The sequence below is a fragment of the Mandrillus leucophaeus genome, unplaced genomic scaffold (assembly GCF_000951045.1).
Source record: "Mandrillus leucophaeus isolate KB7577 unplaced genomic scaffold, Mleu.le_1.0 Scaffold266, whole genome shotgun sequence".
In the NCBI taxonomy this organism is placed as follows: Eukaryota; Metazoa; Chordata; class Mammalia; order Primates; family Cercopithecidae; genus Mandrillus; species Mandrillus leucophaeus.
The window spans coordinates 2,594,010-2,608,888 of NW_012102765.1; the positions used below are offsets into that span (position 1 = coordinate 2,594,010).

Here is a 14,879-nt window from a genome sequence, read left to right on the forward strand (position 1 = left end):
GGTGAATCTAGAAATCGGGACTGTGTTCACTGTGCAGGGAGAAGGGAGGGAGGCTGTTTGGAAGACAGGGACTGTGGGTTCCGGGGTGAGCCAGCTGATAGGCTCCTTCTCCCATGGTCCAGTGAGGCAGTGGGGACACAGGAGAGGGAGTCAGTCCCCAGTCTAGAGAAGTGAAGTCCTAGCAAGGGTGTGGGAAGAGCCTTAGGTTTGAGTTCCCAGGCCCACTTCCAGACCCTGATTTTTAAAAACTCCCTGGGCCTGGCCAACTTGAGGCTGCTGGGTGGGGCAGGGACACTGGCCAGAATGTCTCTGAGATCTGGAGGGGTCTGGGCAAAGGGAGAACAGAGTGGGGAACTCTGCCTCTGCCCACTGCAGCCCAATGACTCTGGCAGACTCTGGTGGGAGGGAGGCAGCCGGCAGGACTAGGGAGGGGAGGGAGGGACTGGCCTCCCCTGCCAGCCGCTCGGCCCCGGCTTTATTGTGAGCAGGAGCAGCCGCAGCGACTCTCCACATGCTGGCCCTCCCGGGGGCTCAGTCTCCAGTAAGCTCCCGGCAGGCTGAGCCCCAGCCCTAGCACTGATGCTTGGCAGTGACCACACCTCGGGGGCCCTTCTCAGGACTTGTGCTGCTGGCTCCTGGGGCCTTCCGGCTTTTTGGGCGGTGGGGCCACCGTCCTCGGGGCATCCAGGGCCTGCCTCCGGATAAGCTCGGCGTACAGCCCGCCTTTCTTCAGGAGCTCTTCATGGGTGCCAGCCTGGAAGATGGGAGGGAGGGGCGAATGGTTGCTCCAAGGCGTGCAGGCTTCAGAATGTTCCGAGGGCTAAGCCTCTCTATCAGCCATTGGGCCCACGGTCACTTAGGCCACTCTGAAACCAATGCTCAATCTGAAAGGAACCGCCACTGGCATGCTGCATCAGTTACTGCCACTTCCCTACTTAGCTGAATTTTGGAAGAACATGATTCCCTGTCCCGCTTACAGAGCCCAAGGCTCCAATTCAGGATCCATCTCCCTGCACAAGCCCCTCAGCCTTGGCTTGAATGAGCGGCTGTGAATCAATGCCACACAGCCTCTGGGGTCCTACTTCTGACTCCCTGCACAGGTTCCTTGGCGCTGCTTCTTCTGCAACTGATACCCTGGGCAGCCAGCCCTGTTCCTCACTCACAGCACCATACTCTTTCTGAGTATGTTTCTTTTTTGTTTTTTTAAGACAGGGTCTCATTCTGATGCCAGGCTGGAGTGCAATTGCACAATCATTGTTCACTGCAGCCTCAACCTCTGGGGTCAAGTAATCCTCCCGCCTTAGCCTCCAGAGTAGCTGGGAGTACAGGCGCATGCCATCACATCCAGCTAATTTTTTATTGGGTATTCTGTAGAGACAGGGTCTCACTGTGTTGCCCAGGATGGCCTCAAGAGATCCTTCTGCTTTGGCCTCCCAAAATGCTGGGATTACAGGCACCCAGCTAGTACTTTTCCTTTTGATCCTGGGAGCTGATGGTGAAACTATACTATCCCAGGGGACAGAGGAAGAAACTGAGGGCCTGAGAGGCCAGGGCTTGGCTGAATGCAGGAACTCCTGACTCTACATGGGATGCTGCTTCCAGAATACAGCCCCGAAGGCCCTGGGGCCAGGCCACACCTTCCTGTAACTCATTGCAGCATTGTGCCACTGTTCGTGATGAAGCCATCCTCAACCCACTGATCCACGCCCCCAGGACGACTAACCTCCCAGACACGGCCATCAGCCATGACGATGATGCGGTGGGCCCCACGGACGGTGCTGAGCCGGTGGGCAATTACCAGCACCGTGCGGCCTGCACTGGCCCGGTCCAGGGCCTCCTGCACAACCCGCTCAGACTCTGCGTCCAGCGCGCTGGTGGCTTCATCCAGTATCAGCACTGTGGGCTGCTTGATAAGGGCTCGGGCAATGGCCAGGCGCTGCTTCTGGCCTCCAGAGAGGGTAGTGCCCCGTTCACCTGGGAAGGGAGGGACAGAGCAGGAGCCTGAAGCTGTGCACTTGAGGGTGGCCCACAAAGGGGCACAGGGTCCTTCCTGAACTCCCATCAAGATCCTCTAAGTGCCCCCCTCAGCACTGTGCACCCTCCTTCCTCTGACTCCCACCCCGCACTGTGCACGCTTGTCCTGCCTCTGACTCCCTCACCCCGCACTGTGCACGCTTGTCCTGCCTCTGACCTTCCACCCCGCATTATGCACCCTAGTCATGTCTCTGACCCCCCACCCCACACTGTGTACCCTCCTCCTGCCTCTGACCCCCCACCCCGCACTGTGCACACTCCTCCTGCCTCTGACCCCCCCACTCCGCACTGTGTACACTCCTCCTACTGCTGGGTTGCCCCTGCACTGGCTCATCCCACCTCTGGGTCCCTCAGTCACTGTGCACACTTGCCCTGCCTCTGAGGGTGGCATGATACCTGCCAGCAGGGCTTGGTGCACTCCAAGGGAGTTGCCAAATGCCCCTCCCCAGCCATGGCAGTGCCTCAGGCCAGGATGACCCACACCCTGCCCTGTGCCTGCAGCTCCAAGCCACCTTCCCAGCCTCCCGGGTCTCTGTGGCTGTGGGGAACATCCAGCATCCAAACATGGGCTCTGGGGTCCAGTGACTCCAGGGAAGTGGGATTCGAAGCCCACAGAGGACAGCGTAAGTGGCAGCCTGGGAGCCAAAAAGAACCTCAAGGTGACAGCAGGGTGACAGGTCAGTAAGGACGCAGCCCCAAGAAGGCCCAAATGAGCAGAAAGTACTAGGATCAGAGACACAAGGAAAGTGCCATCCAAGAGAGATGTGGGAGAACACCCAGTGAGGACAGCTGGCATCTGGACAGTACATGCACATGGCTGGAGGAGCCATCTAGAATACGATGGCTGGGCTGGAGACACTGACCCCACAGCTCAGAAGGCTGGACTCAGACTGACCAAGAGTTGAGAAGCTCAGGTATCCTTGCATCCTGAGAAGTGCTGAAACACTGTGCAACAGAGCCAAGACACTGGCCGAGAAACATGGCCCCGAAGGCTGGAAAAAGACCTGGGAGCTCCACACATCAAGCTGCAAGGTGCACGCCCTGCAGTGCCAGGCTGCGTGTTCCCAGTTCAGAACCACCAGAGCCCTCTCCTGGGGCCCATCCAGTCACCCCGATTCTAATGAGGAGAAACGACTTTAGAGATGAAAAGCTCAGGAAGGAAACAGGAGCCAGAGGGGGATGGACAGTGGAGAGGAGGCAACCCCCGTTTCTTCTGTTCAGTCTGGGGAAGTGGCGGCTTTTTAGACTCAGTGAGGACTCCAAATACCATGCATCACTGTGTCCCTGGCCAGGGGCCTGTCACATGCCCCCTGTCGCATTCTCCAGTTCCTCCTGGAGCCCGTCCTGTCTCTGCAGGCTGCTTGGTCTGCTGGTGCTAAACCACATTGGCCTGGACTCCCCTGTCCCCACAGAACAACTCTGTCCCCTTTGGCTGTGGTTCTGGTCTTCCCTGACACAGCTGTCTTTCTCCCCACCTGTCCCTGCTGCCCTCAGTCCCGCTGGGCTGCTCACTGCTCCTGCGGAATCCTGTGTCCCAATGCCTGACCACCTGGTTCCCGGCAGACCCGAGCACCTACCAACGATGGTGTTGTAGCCCTCGGGGAAGCTGGTGATGAACTCGTGAGCATTGGCTTCCCGGGCGGCTGCGTACACCTCTTCATCGGAAGCTGCCAGCTTCCCAAAGCGGATGTTTTCCATAATGGTCGTCCCAAACAGGACGGGCTCCTGTGGGTGAGGGGTTATGGAGACAGAGTCCACAGAAACATTCTCTTTGCCCCAGAAACCTGAGGGGCCACCATGTACATTGGGACATTCCATTTGGTGGATTACATTAGGATCTCTTGAAGAACGAGACGTTCAAAGTCAGAGGTGAAGTGAGGACGCAGAGTGGCCCCCAAAGGGAAGGACAGGTTGACCTCCTACCAAGGACCCAGAACCCTCCTCAGGAGCAGGAGTGGGAGGAGCTGGCAGGGCGGGGTGCTGGGAACTGGGAGCTTGCATTTGCCTTTCTTCTGCATGGGCACTCTCCCTGCGGGACAGCAGGCATGCCCTCTTCATTCACGGCCCTCGAAGGGAAGGGTGGACCCTCGCTGGGCAGTGCCACCTCAAGCAGAGGGAGAACAGCTGTGGGCTCAGCAACTCCACCACGGGCTTCTCTAGACCTGGATGCTATGGGATTTTCGAGAATCCCACGGATTCCCCATCTGTGTAGACTGTTGTAAATGGGGACAAAGCGTCCCTGCTCTGGGAGACCAGGCAGAGCTGTGGCTGCTGCCGGGACAGGGATGCCTCATCCAGACAACAGCCGAGGACATGTGAAGAAGGCCAGGAGTCTCCTGAGAGCAGCAAGGGTGATGAGGGTGGAAAGAAAAGAAAAGGCACCTGAGGACTAAGAGGGGCAGGGCCCAGGGGAGGACGGGCAGTGGGAGCCAAGGCCTGCCCATGTGGCCCCGCACCTGGCTGATGAAGCCGACAACCTGGCCCCGGAGCCAGGAGGGGTCAAGGGTGCGCAGGTCCCGCCCGTCCAGCATCACCACGCCTGCCGTGGGGTCGTAGAAGCGCTCCAGCAGGGAAGCCACGGTGGTCTTTCCTGGGGAATTGGGTTGAGAGGGCGGGAGGCCAGGGATTCTGGGGATTGTCCCAGGAAAGAAGGCCCCTTGTGGCAGTGGAGGAAGGGACCCCACCCGGGGGGCAGGGCTCACTGCTCCCAGCCTTGCTCTGAGTGGCTGCTAGAGAAGAGTCAGAGGGTGAGGAGAAGGTGGTGGGCTCCCCTTACCTCCCCCAGACTGGCCCACGAGGGCCACGATCTTGCCAGGGGGCAGCGTCAGGGTGAAGTCTTTCAGCACCTCGAAGCCGGGGCGGCAGGGGTAGCTGGGAGGAGCCGAGAGACCCCCAGTCAGACCAGGCTCCCAGCCCTTGTTGCCCGGGTCCCTCCTGAAGTCTCCCTGTAGCCCTCTGAGAGGGCCTGTTTATGGGGGGCATTAAGCCAGACCTCCACCCCCGAATCCTCTCGCCTCATCCTCAGCCCAGGGACCCATCCCCACACCTGCTCACCCGTGCTGACCTGAAGCAGACGTTCTGAAACGTGACGGAGCCACGCAGGTGCTCTTTGGGGATGCAGCAGCCCCCAGACAATGGGATGCAGGGGCTCAGGGCCATGTACTCAAAGACCCGGGCGCCTGCACTCAGCCCCCGGACCACCTGTGGGAGGGGATCCAAAGTCCGCAGAGAGGCAGGAGTGGGGGTGACCACAGCATCTCCAGGGAGTGGCCGTGGCTCTGGGCTGGGGTCTCCCCAGCTCCTCTGCCCGCCCATACCCAGTCAACAGGCAACTTCCACAGTGGCACACACATGGCACAAACTCCACACCCCAGGCCCTCCACCCTACTGGCCACTCACCTGACCAAACAGGACAGAGAGGTTGGCCATGGACCTGGCAGAAGAAGGAGAGAGGGTTGGAATAGATGGGAACAAGAAGAGCCAGAGAGGAGGGGAAGGAAGCCATGGTGGGGTGGGGGAGCAAGGAAGCAGGTGGCCTGTGGCCAAACGCAGACTGCTTCTGCACCATGGGGGTGTGGAGCCCTGGGACGCAGCAACACCAGATCGCTGAGCCCTGGCTCCCTCCTTGGCCGGATGAGGATGACAGCTGTCCCTTAGCCCAGCCCAAGCCCCAGGAGGGGGTGCTCCAGGAGGAAATGGAAGTGAAGGCACAGGCCTCTGCGGGTGTCCTCCACTGCCCTGGCCTGTGGTCTGCAGGGTGAGGCCTGTGCACACATGTAGGGGTGATATCGGCCCACGAGGAAGGGAGTCCAGCTGACCCACAAACTCCCTGCTGTGCCCTGAGGATGCGGAGGCCGCCACCGTGAACACAGATCAAGGGTGCGTGGCTCACAGGGGGAGAGCAGATCTAACACTGCAGACGCTTGGGGAAGCAACGACTTCGGCTGACATTTAGGTGGAAAAAGTGATGTTACATCTTTTTGGAGAAAGAAGAAAACAGAAGACACTGGGTCACAGGGGAACTCTCGGGAGAACCCAAAACAAAATTCCCTGAAAAAAACTTTTCTCATGAGCTTGCCCTGCAGGTGAGTATACCCACGGTGTTATCTGTCTAGACAGTGGGTGGCCTCCTTTGCCCCGGCAGGGCTGGGGTAGGGCTGGCCGGCTGCCAGGAGGCTGGTGAGGAAGGTGAGTCACTGGTCCCTGACTGGCCTGGCTGACCCGTGACAGTGTGTGTATGCCTGGTCCCCTCCTTAAGAAGAGGAAAGACTGACTCCCCAGCAACCCTTCAGCTGCAGACTCACTTCTTCCAGCACTAGGGTGGGGGTGAGTGGGAGGAGCCTCAAAACCCAAAAGGAAAAGGTCCCAGCGGACTCAGCGCAGTCAGCACTTGCTAAAGGGAGCGGGGAGGCTCCAGGCAGGAAGGAACCAGCCCAGTCAGCTATCTGTTGATGAGCAGGGGAACATTCTCCACCTGGCAAAGGGGCTGGGCAGCAACTGAAATTCAAAATGCACATGACTCACTGGAGTGCGATGACCCTGCTCTCAGGGGCCATGGGCTGTGGGCTACGGGCCTGTTCCCAGGTGAAGCCTGGCCCTGATTCTGATGAGGCGGCTGGGCCCCGCTTGCTGTCTGTCTAGGCGCCTCCCCATCTCCATCAGGAGTGCTGAGGATGGGCTCATAGGTTAGGCTGCCTGAGGCAGGCTGGGCCATCCTGCTCCCCTCTCTGCCTTCTCTCTGCTAGACCCCAGTGCCAATGCATGGGCCCTTGGCTTAGCTGGCAGGACCCAGTGGGAAACACATCAGCTGCTTTATGCAACAAACCCAATTCCCCCAAGGTGGGTGGGGAAGAATCTCCACATAGCCAGGGCTAGAAGGACCCCCAAGAGGATGGGTCTAGGGCCTGTGGCTGTGGGAGCAGCCAGCGAAACAGCACAGACAAGCCCCTGGGGGTTCTTGTGTGTGTCATAAAATTGCGGGATGGCCAAGCAGTACGGTGAGAGGTAAAGTCAGAGTCTCAGCCGGGCACAGTGGCTCACGCCTGTAATCCCAGCACTTTGGGAGGCCAAGGCGGGTGGATCACGAGGTCAGGAGATCAAGACCATCCTGGCTAACATAGTGAAACCCCGTCTCTACTGAAAATACAAGAAAAAATTAGCCGGGCGTGCTGGTGGGCGCCTGTAGTCCCAGCTACTCTGGAGGCTGAGGCAGGAGAATGGCGTGAACTGGGGGGCAGAGCTTGCAGTGAGCCGAAATCGCACCACTACACTCCAGCCTGGGTGACAGAGTGAGACTCCGTTTCAAAAAAAAAAAAAAAAAGTCAGAGTCTCAGGCCTTAAAGGGGAAGTGGGGGCCCCGAAGCGGGAGGGTTGGGGCTGGACAGTACAGCCACCCTCCCTACAGGGAGACTGTCCCACCATTGCCCACCACAGAGGGCTAAGGGGTGATTTTATTAAGGGAGCCACTGGGCTTTTCTTGTTTTTTTTTTTTGAGACGGAGTCTTGCTCTGTTGCCAGGCTGGAGTGCAGTGGCGCAATCTCAGCTCACGGCAACTTCTGCCTCCCAGGTTCAAGCAATTCTCCTGCCTCAGCCTCCCGAGTAGCCGGGACTACAGGCGTGCATCACCACGCCCAGCTAAATTTTGTATTTTTAGTAGAGACGGGATTTCACCATATTGGCCAGGATGGTCTTGATCTCTTAACTTCATGATCTGCCCACCCTGGCCTCCCAAAGTGCTGGGATTACAAGTGTGAGCCACCGTGCCCGGCCGCCACTAGGCTTCTTACGGGTCCTCAGGACTAAAACGACTGTCCTGTTTGGTGAGGCCAAAGCTCTGGTCAAGGGAAGTGGGTCAGCACTGAGCAGGGCAGGCAGTGGTGGAAGCAGCCTCCGCCAGGCCCCATCTCTGTCACAGGGAGAACACCTGAATTCCAGAGCCACGAGGGAATAGCCCCCTGGGCTGGAGGAGGGACGAGGTTGCCCAGGAGGCCTGAGCCCAGGACCAGAAAGGGTCTGAACGTGTTCAGATGAGAGAGCATCGAGCAGAAATGGGGCCCACAAGGGTGTCCGTGCATCTGCGGAAATGGGAGGAACATCTCTGTGGAAGGTCAGGTTTGGGGCTGAAAATGGGAGCCTGTCTCCATCCGCATCCCGCTTCCTGGGACAGTACGCCCCGCAGGGAGGGCTTCCGATCCGGTGGACACCCACGCAGGGGTGCACCATGCAGCAGGGGGAGGACACATGCCTCACAGAATGGGGTGGGGGCCCGGGAGGAAGAGCAGGGGGCTTGTTGGGGAGGGAGGGGGCGGCAGAGGTGATGCACGGTTGGTGGAGACAGGTCTTCACCCTTTGATGATCTGTTGCGGCATATTTACTATCTCATTATTTACCATATTTATGTAGAACTGCTTTTGTTTAGCTTGGAAAGAGATCGGAACGGGGAGGCCCGCCTTGAGCTGTCTGGTGATCGGCTCTGGTCACCCCAGAGGCTCAGCTAAGCAGGTGGTTTCGGACCAACGCAAAGCAATAAACTATAAGGGTGGGGTGTGTAGGGACAGGGGTCAATTTGTCATCCCTGGAAGTGGCAGGCATAGGGAAGGGCAGCTCACAAAGCCTGTCAAGGATGGTCCTTCCATGCACAGAATGTCACAGCCTGCAGCGGAAGAGAGTTCGGACAGGCTGCAACACGGAGGAAGCTGAGGACACAATGTGGAGTGACAAAACTCTGTCACAAAAGGACACAGTCTGACTCCACTTATAGGACGTCTCTAGAGTTGTCAAATCATAAGGACAGAAAGCGCAATGGTGGGTGCCAGGGGATTCACTCCGCTCTGCCAGATAAGAGTTCTGGAGACGGACGGCGGTGCCAGCCACACAGCAATGTGAGTGCACCCACTGCCAATGAGCCGCACACTTCAAAATGGTTAAAATGCTGCATTTTATGTTATGTGTACTTTACCACAGCTAAAACAAATTTTTAAAAACCTGTCAAGGAAACTTCTGGGTCCTTTGGAAGGCTGAAGATGACAAGCACCTGCCTGCTGCAGTGCCACTGCCCCAGCCGGGAGGGTTGTTATGGGCCCTGAGGGGTTCTCTCTCCCCGACCCTATGCATCCCTGGGGGAGCTGGGCAGGCCTGGGGCCGCACAGCAGTCAGCCCCCAGAGAAGGCTGCACCTGTGTCCCCTGACCCAGCAGGGCTCTGGAGGGTGGCAGGGGGATCTGTAGCGATGGGAACGGCCCCCACTTACCTTTGTACTGTCTGGGAGGCCACCAGGAAGGACATGAGGTCTCCCCCTGTCAGCTGCTGTCTGGCCACAAGGGAGCCCCCAATAAACAGGGTACCCAAGACCATGCCTGCAGGAGAGGGTACAGTGAGGGAGGACGAAGTAGGAGCAGAGGAAACAGCGCTGGGCCTGCTCTGCCAGTGCTGGCTGCGAGAGTCAGGTGAGGCACATGGCTGGTCCCAGCCCTGGCTTCCTCCTCGGAAGAGCAAGTCAGGGTGGGCACGCCTCCATGGCCTCCTTGAGGGTGGCCCTGTGCGTTCCGCATGGGACCCCATAGCTGGGTTGGGACATCGGCACCCTCCCTTTACCTGCAAGAGTTAGCAGCTGGCCCGAGGCGAATGCAGGCAGCCAGCAGATGGAGGGCGGGCCTTTGCCTGCCTTGGCTGCTCCCAGCTCCTCCCCAGCCCACAAGTGCCCCTCCAACCCCCAACTGGCTCACTCACAGTTGAAGGCGATGTTGGAAAGCCCTTGGAACAAGGCGATGCCCCGGCCCAGCTCCTCTGCCCGGCAGCGGCATGCTTCCAGCTCTGCCCCGTAGCGCCTGGTGACAGAGGCCAGTGCACTCAGGAGGCAGCTGGGCTGCCACGAAGGGTGGGCAGGGTGTAGGGGGCATCTCTGCTTTGTGCTTGGCCCTCCCAGGACTCACTCCTCTTCCCGTTGCTCCATGGCGAAGGCACGCACAGTCCGGACGTTGCCCAGGGCCTCATCTGCTACGCCCATTGCCCTGGCGATCTGCAAGGAGTTCAGGAAACGGGACAAGGAGTCCAGGTTGGGGAGAGGGAGGAGTTCCAGGGAGTGGAAAGAGAAACGGTGTGGGGAGAGTGAGGAGGATGGTCAGGAATGCCGGTACCTGCTCCTGACACTGGCGAGACAATTTGCGGAGGCCGGAGCCCATCAGGGTGCCCACTCCCATCAGGGCTGGTGTGGCCACCATCAGCAGCAGCGTGAGGCGTGTAGACAGCATGGACAGGGACACCAGGCAGCCTGCCACCTGGGTGCAGCTTCGCAGCCCCTAGGGAGGGGGAGGGAAGGCGGGAGGCTACAGCGTCCGCACCATGACAGGAAGGACTTTTCCAAGGGTCAGCTGGCTGCAGCTCTGCACTCCCAAGGCCAAGGCCCCAGGTCTTGGCCCCTGGGAGGCCCAGTGGCAGTCCACCGGTCACAGTACATAACCCTAACTTGGCCAGTTTGGGTGCGAGCAGCAGGCCTCAAGGGGCCGAGTGAGAATGCTATGAACTGTGGTGTCCTTCCCCTAGACAAATCCCAGCTTGCTTCTCTTTCTGTTCTAGGAACTGAACAAAGGGAACCGCATGGCGGTACACCAGTGACCGCCTAGGCCAGTGTGTGGCACAATCCCGCAGCCACAGAGTCAGTGGGGGAGGATAAGGGGACGGCATTGGTGTTAGGTAGGCAATGGGCGTAGCAGACGAGGCCCTGGGCAACGTCCGGACTGTGCGTGCCTTCGCCACGGAGCAACGGGAAGAGGAGTGAGTCCTGGGAGGGCCGAGCACAAAGCAGACCCTCTGTGCATGCTCAATGCTTGTCAGCAATCCAGGCACTCTGGGGACAAGGCAGGCAAAGTGATTTTGCTCTTGCCAGGAAAGGCTCTTGTCTGAGTGCTTGGGAAGGCTTTCCAGGGAAGATTCGGTTTCAGGGCAGTGGAGAAGCAGCCTGTACTGACCTTGGACGCCGCCTCTACGCTTTCCTTCCGTGAACTTCCATGGTCCCTCACCCACGGCCTCACCAGGCAGCGGGCTTCGCGAGTCAGGGTGCGCCTGTCAGCCCAACATCAGGGCTGGGGCAGGCAGGGCTGGCCTGGCGAGTCCACGTGGGAAAGTGTGTGTGTGGATGTGGAGGGGCCACTGGGCCACTGACCTGGGAGATGATGAGCTTGAAGGATGACTTAAACTCCTGCACGTCAGTCGTCAAGCGGCTCACCAGCTGCCCTGTCTTATTGGCATCAAAGAAGGCGATGTCTTGTCTGGCATGGGACATGGACCAACAAGCAGGGAAGAAGAGGGACACATTACTTCAGGATGAGGCCCCACCCCCAGACCCCCTCGGACCATCAGTCACCCCAACTCTGCACCCTGCGGCTGGCAGTACCGGAGCAGGGAGCTGAAGAGGGCCCTCCGCATGTCCACAGCCATGCGCTCGCCAATGTGGGACAGCAGCACCAGGTACCCGAAGGTCAGCAGTCCCTGCGAAAGAGCCCAGTGCACTCAGGGATGCCTTGGGTGGCTCCTTGGCGGCCCCCAGCCCCACTCCCAGCTGTACCTGGACACCATAGAGGATAAGCAGGTGGGTGCTGAGTTTCCGGGACTCAGTCATGAAACTCCCCACGTGGTCCCTCGTGTACTTGGCCACAATCTCTACCAGCTGGCCCAGGAGCAGGGGGATCTGTACATTCACTAGTGCCGCACCCAAGGCCAGCTGGAATGGGGAGGCAGAGGGTACAAATGTTTTGAGTGGGGGTGCCACACTCCTCCCCAGCCCCAGCCAGATCTTGGCCCTTCCTCTCCCACTACTGAGCCCTGCTCTTGTCCAGGTCGTGGCTGGTCATTTGGACCTACATCAGTGCCTCTCAGAGGTTCAAACCCTGGCTTCCAGCCCCCACGGACCTCTGCGCACCCAGCCACCCAGTGTTGATGCCCCTGGCACCCCTGGCACCCTGGCTAGCCCTCACTGCTCCCGTGAGCTCTCCCCTGAGAGGCAGCGAGGCAGGAATGCCATCCCTTTGTAGCTCTGGGTCCTGCCCTGTCCCCAGGATGGAGAAGTGGGGAAAGCCTCACCACGATGGCTACCCCCAGGGCCAGCAGGTGGGGGCGCAGAAACTGCCAGAAGAGCTTCCAGTTAAAGCGAGACCCCACGACACGGGGTGTGGAGCTGGCAGGAGGGGCCTCTTCTGCCTCACAGAGGGCCACAAAGTAGAGGCGGGGACACTTACTCAGTACCACGGGGCCTAGCAGGGCTCCCCCAACCCAGTACCAGGCAGAGGGGCTCTGTCTGGGAGCTAGAGGGGCGCGAGGGAGGTGGGCCCAGAGCTGGGACCGCAGGTGGGCCACGTCCCGGAGGAGGGTGGAGCTGCGGTGGCCATCAGAGTACCTGTAAGGAGAAAGAGGCATGGATGGCTCAAGGCTCCAACTGCCCTCCAACTGACCAGCATACCCACGGGGCTCTGGCCGAGCCCTCTGGAAGCAGCACTTCCTCTTCCTTCAGGCCCTCACCCCTGCCCTTCCCAGGGCTCTTCTGAAGCAACTTCAGTTTCTAAGACAGACGTCCATGGGCAAAGTCACAGAGGAATGAGACGCTGAGCAAAAAATCGAGTCTTTTGTCTTATTCCCCTGGGCGCCTCTCAGGCCACAGCCAGCCAGCCAGGGTCCTCGCAGCCTCGACTCCAGGCTCTGACAGAATGACAGACTGAAGAACTGGATGGCACATTAGATGGCCACACACTGCCTGGACAGGAAGGGGCCGGGGGTTTAAGGGACTATGGTGCAGAGGTGAGGAAAGAAAGCTGCTCCTGTGCCCGGCACGGGACTTGCTCACAGCAGCCACCAGGGCAGACATGGCTCCACCTCCCGGAGCTAATGGGCCACTTCCCTTGATCCTCACCAACCTGGGAGGGAGGTGCCATTATTCTCACTTGACAGATGAAAAAAATCATGTGGAGCTAAGAGAGCTGAAATAATTTGTCCCCAGGCTGCAGAACCGGGACGAGCAGGGAACCGAGTCTGCAGTCTGACTCCAGCACCCAGACTGTCTCTACTCTGCCAGTGTGCCGTGTCTTCCGATGTCCCAGGCCCGTTACCCCACCTCCCCTCCCCGGCCTGGGGCACCATGGACACACACTCCTTCTCCACAGCTGAAGGAGCAAACAGAGAAAAATAAAAATTCTAATAACTTATCTTGTCACCTTGAATAGGCCAATTACCTTCTCTTTCCTTCAGCTGCCGCATCTATAAAATGCTAACATTGATTCCACTATTCTAGACATTTTTTAAAAAATTTATTTATTTTTTTTGAGAAAGAGTCTCGCTCTGTCACTCCGGCTGGAGTGAAGTGGCATAATCTCAGCTCACTGCAACCTCTGCCTCCCGGGTACAAGAGATTCTTCTGCCTCAGCCTCCTGAGCAGCTGGTACTACAGGCACGTGCCACCACACCCAGCTAATTTTTGTATTTTTAGTAGAGACGGGGTTTTGCTATATTGGCAAGGCTGGTCTTGAACTCCTGACCTTGTGATCCACCCACCTCAGCCTCCCAAAGTGCTGGGATTACAGGCATGAGTCACTGCACCTGGCCTATTCTAGACATTTTGAACCTACTGTGTGCAGGTGCTCTGCTTGGGTGATGGAGAGGATGGAGATGAACATGACAGCTGAAGTAACTCCCCTCACAGTAGTCATGCTTGAGTGCGGGAGACTCACAGTTAACTGGCAATCAGAGGCACAAAACAGCTTGAAGTCCTGCTCCTCCTTCTCCTCAGAGGGAGTCAGGAAAGGCCTTCTAGGTGAGGCCTGAGGGGGAACAGGAGGCCAGGCACAGGTGGGGGTGCGCTATAAAGGGGAGAGCTCTAGGCACAGGGAAAGTAAGTGTGAGTGTCTGCAGTGAGAAACGATGGGAGAGAAGTTTCAGGAATTGTATGGCTGAAGCCTGGCCTACAAGAAGAGAGAAGAGACATGAGACTTGGGGGGAGGGGCAGTTTTCTAGTTCTTATAAAGCTCCTGGACTTGGGGGGCAATAAGGGTCGTGGTGATTCTTAGGCTGAGGTGTAACAAGATCAGGTTTGCATTTTAAAGATCACAGCATGGCCAGGTGCAGTGTCTCATGCCTGTAATCCCAACACTTTGGTAGGCTGAGGCGGGTGGATCATTTGAGGCCAGGAGTTCAAGATCAACATGCTGAAACCGTGTCTCTACTAAAAATTAGCCGGGTGTAGTGGTGTGTGCCTGTGGTCCCAGCTACTTGGGAGGCTGAGGCAGAGAATCACTTGAACCTGGGAGGAGGAGGTTGCAGTGAGCCAAGATCGTGCTACCGTATGCCAGCCTGGGCAACGGAGACTCTGTCTTGAAAAAAAAAAAAAAGATCATAGCAGAGGGGTGTGGGTTGGAGGCAGACAGGACTGGTTGTAGGAAGCAGAAGTTATCTAGCCAGGAGAAGAGGGTGAGATCTAGAAGATCTAGATGAGGTTACTGATGGGGAAAGGCTTTAAAAAAGTAATAGTGTGAGCTTTTCTCTTTACCATCATGGCCTTTCACATCCCTAGACCCTTCTAATTGCAGTCTTCACCTCATCCTTCCCTTGCTATGCCTTTTGCCTACATGAGGCCTTCTCCCACCCCATTCCAACGTGCCAGGTTTTTATGTCCTGTTTTCCACTGTGTTCTTATTTCTAGCATAAAGATAGAGATGCTTACTCTCCTTCTGCCTTGTGTAACTGTCCAGTTTTCCCATTACACCATGTGTTTCTGAAAGGCAGGAAATTATATCTTAGATAGCACTGGCAGAACTCTGGTACATAATAGATGTTCTGCAAATGTTTATGTTTGTTGAGCACAT

At 58.0% G+C, this 14,879-nt stretch overlaps 1 protein-coding gene across 1 annotated transcript; it reads right to left on the reverse strand.

Moving 5' to 3' along the window:
- Positions 1-396: 396 nt before the first annotated feature.
- ABCB8 (ATP-binding cassette, sub-family B (MDR/TAP), member 8) lies at positions 397-14,146 on the reverse strand. The gene is made up of 16 exons (XM_011984350.1): positions 13,693-14,146; positions 12,112-12,424; positions 11,597-11,752; positions 11,426-11,520; positions 11,195-11,300; positions 10,170-10,331; positions 9,966-10,051; positions 9,763-9,860; positions 9,284-9,389; positions 5,434-5,467; positions 5,099-5,235; positions 4,811-4,905; positions 4,491-4,624; positions 3,612-3,759; positions 1,724-1,974; positions 397-754 (listed from the first exon to the last, which is right to left on the reverse strand). Exons 1-16 carry the CDS (start codon positions 13,725-13,727, stop codon positions 614-616), a joined length of 2,097 nt encoding a protein of 698 aa, XP_011839740.1. The 5' UTR covers positions 13,728-14,146; the 3' UTR covers positions 397-613.
- Between the last annotated feature and the right edge of the window lie 733 nt (positions 14,147-14,879).

Excerpts from the sequence above, each read along its gene's own strand:
- ABCB8 (XM_011984350.1), bottom strand. The coding sequence starts at position 13,727 with ATGACTACTGTGAGGGGAGTTACTTCAGCTGTCAT. Across the intron at positions 11,753-12,111 it reads CCCTGGGGGTAGCCATCGTG|CTGGCCTTGGGTGCGGCACT; the intron begins GTGAGGCTTTCC and ends TCCCCATTCCAG. Across the intron at positions 11,301-11,425 it reads CTCTTCAGCTCCCTGCTCCG|ACAAGACATCGCCTTCTTTG; the intron begins GTACTGCCAGCC and ends GTCCCATGCCAG.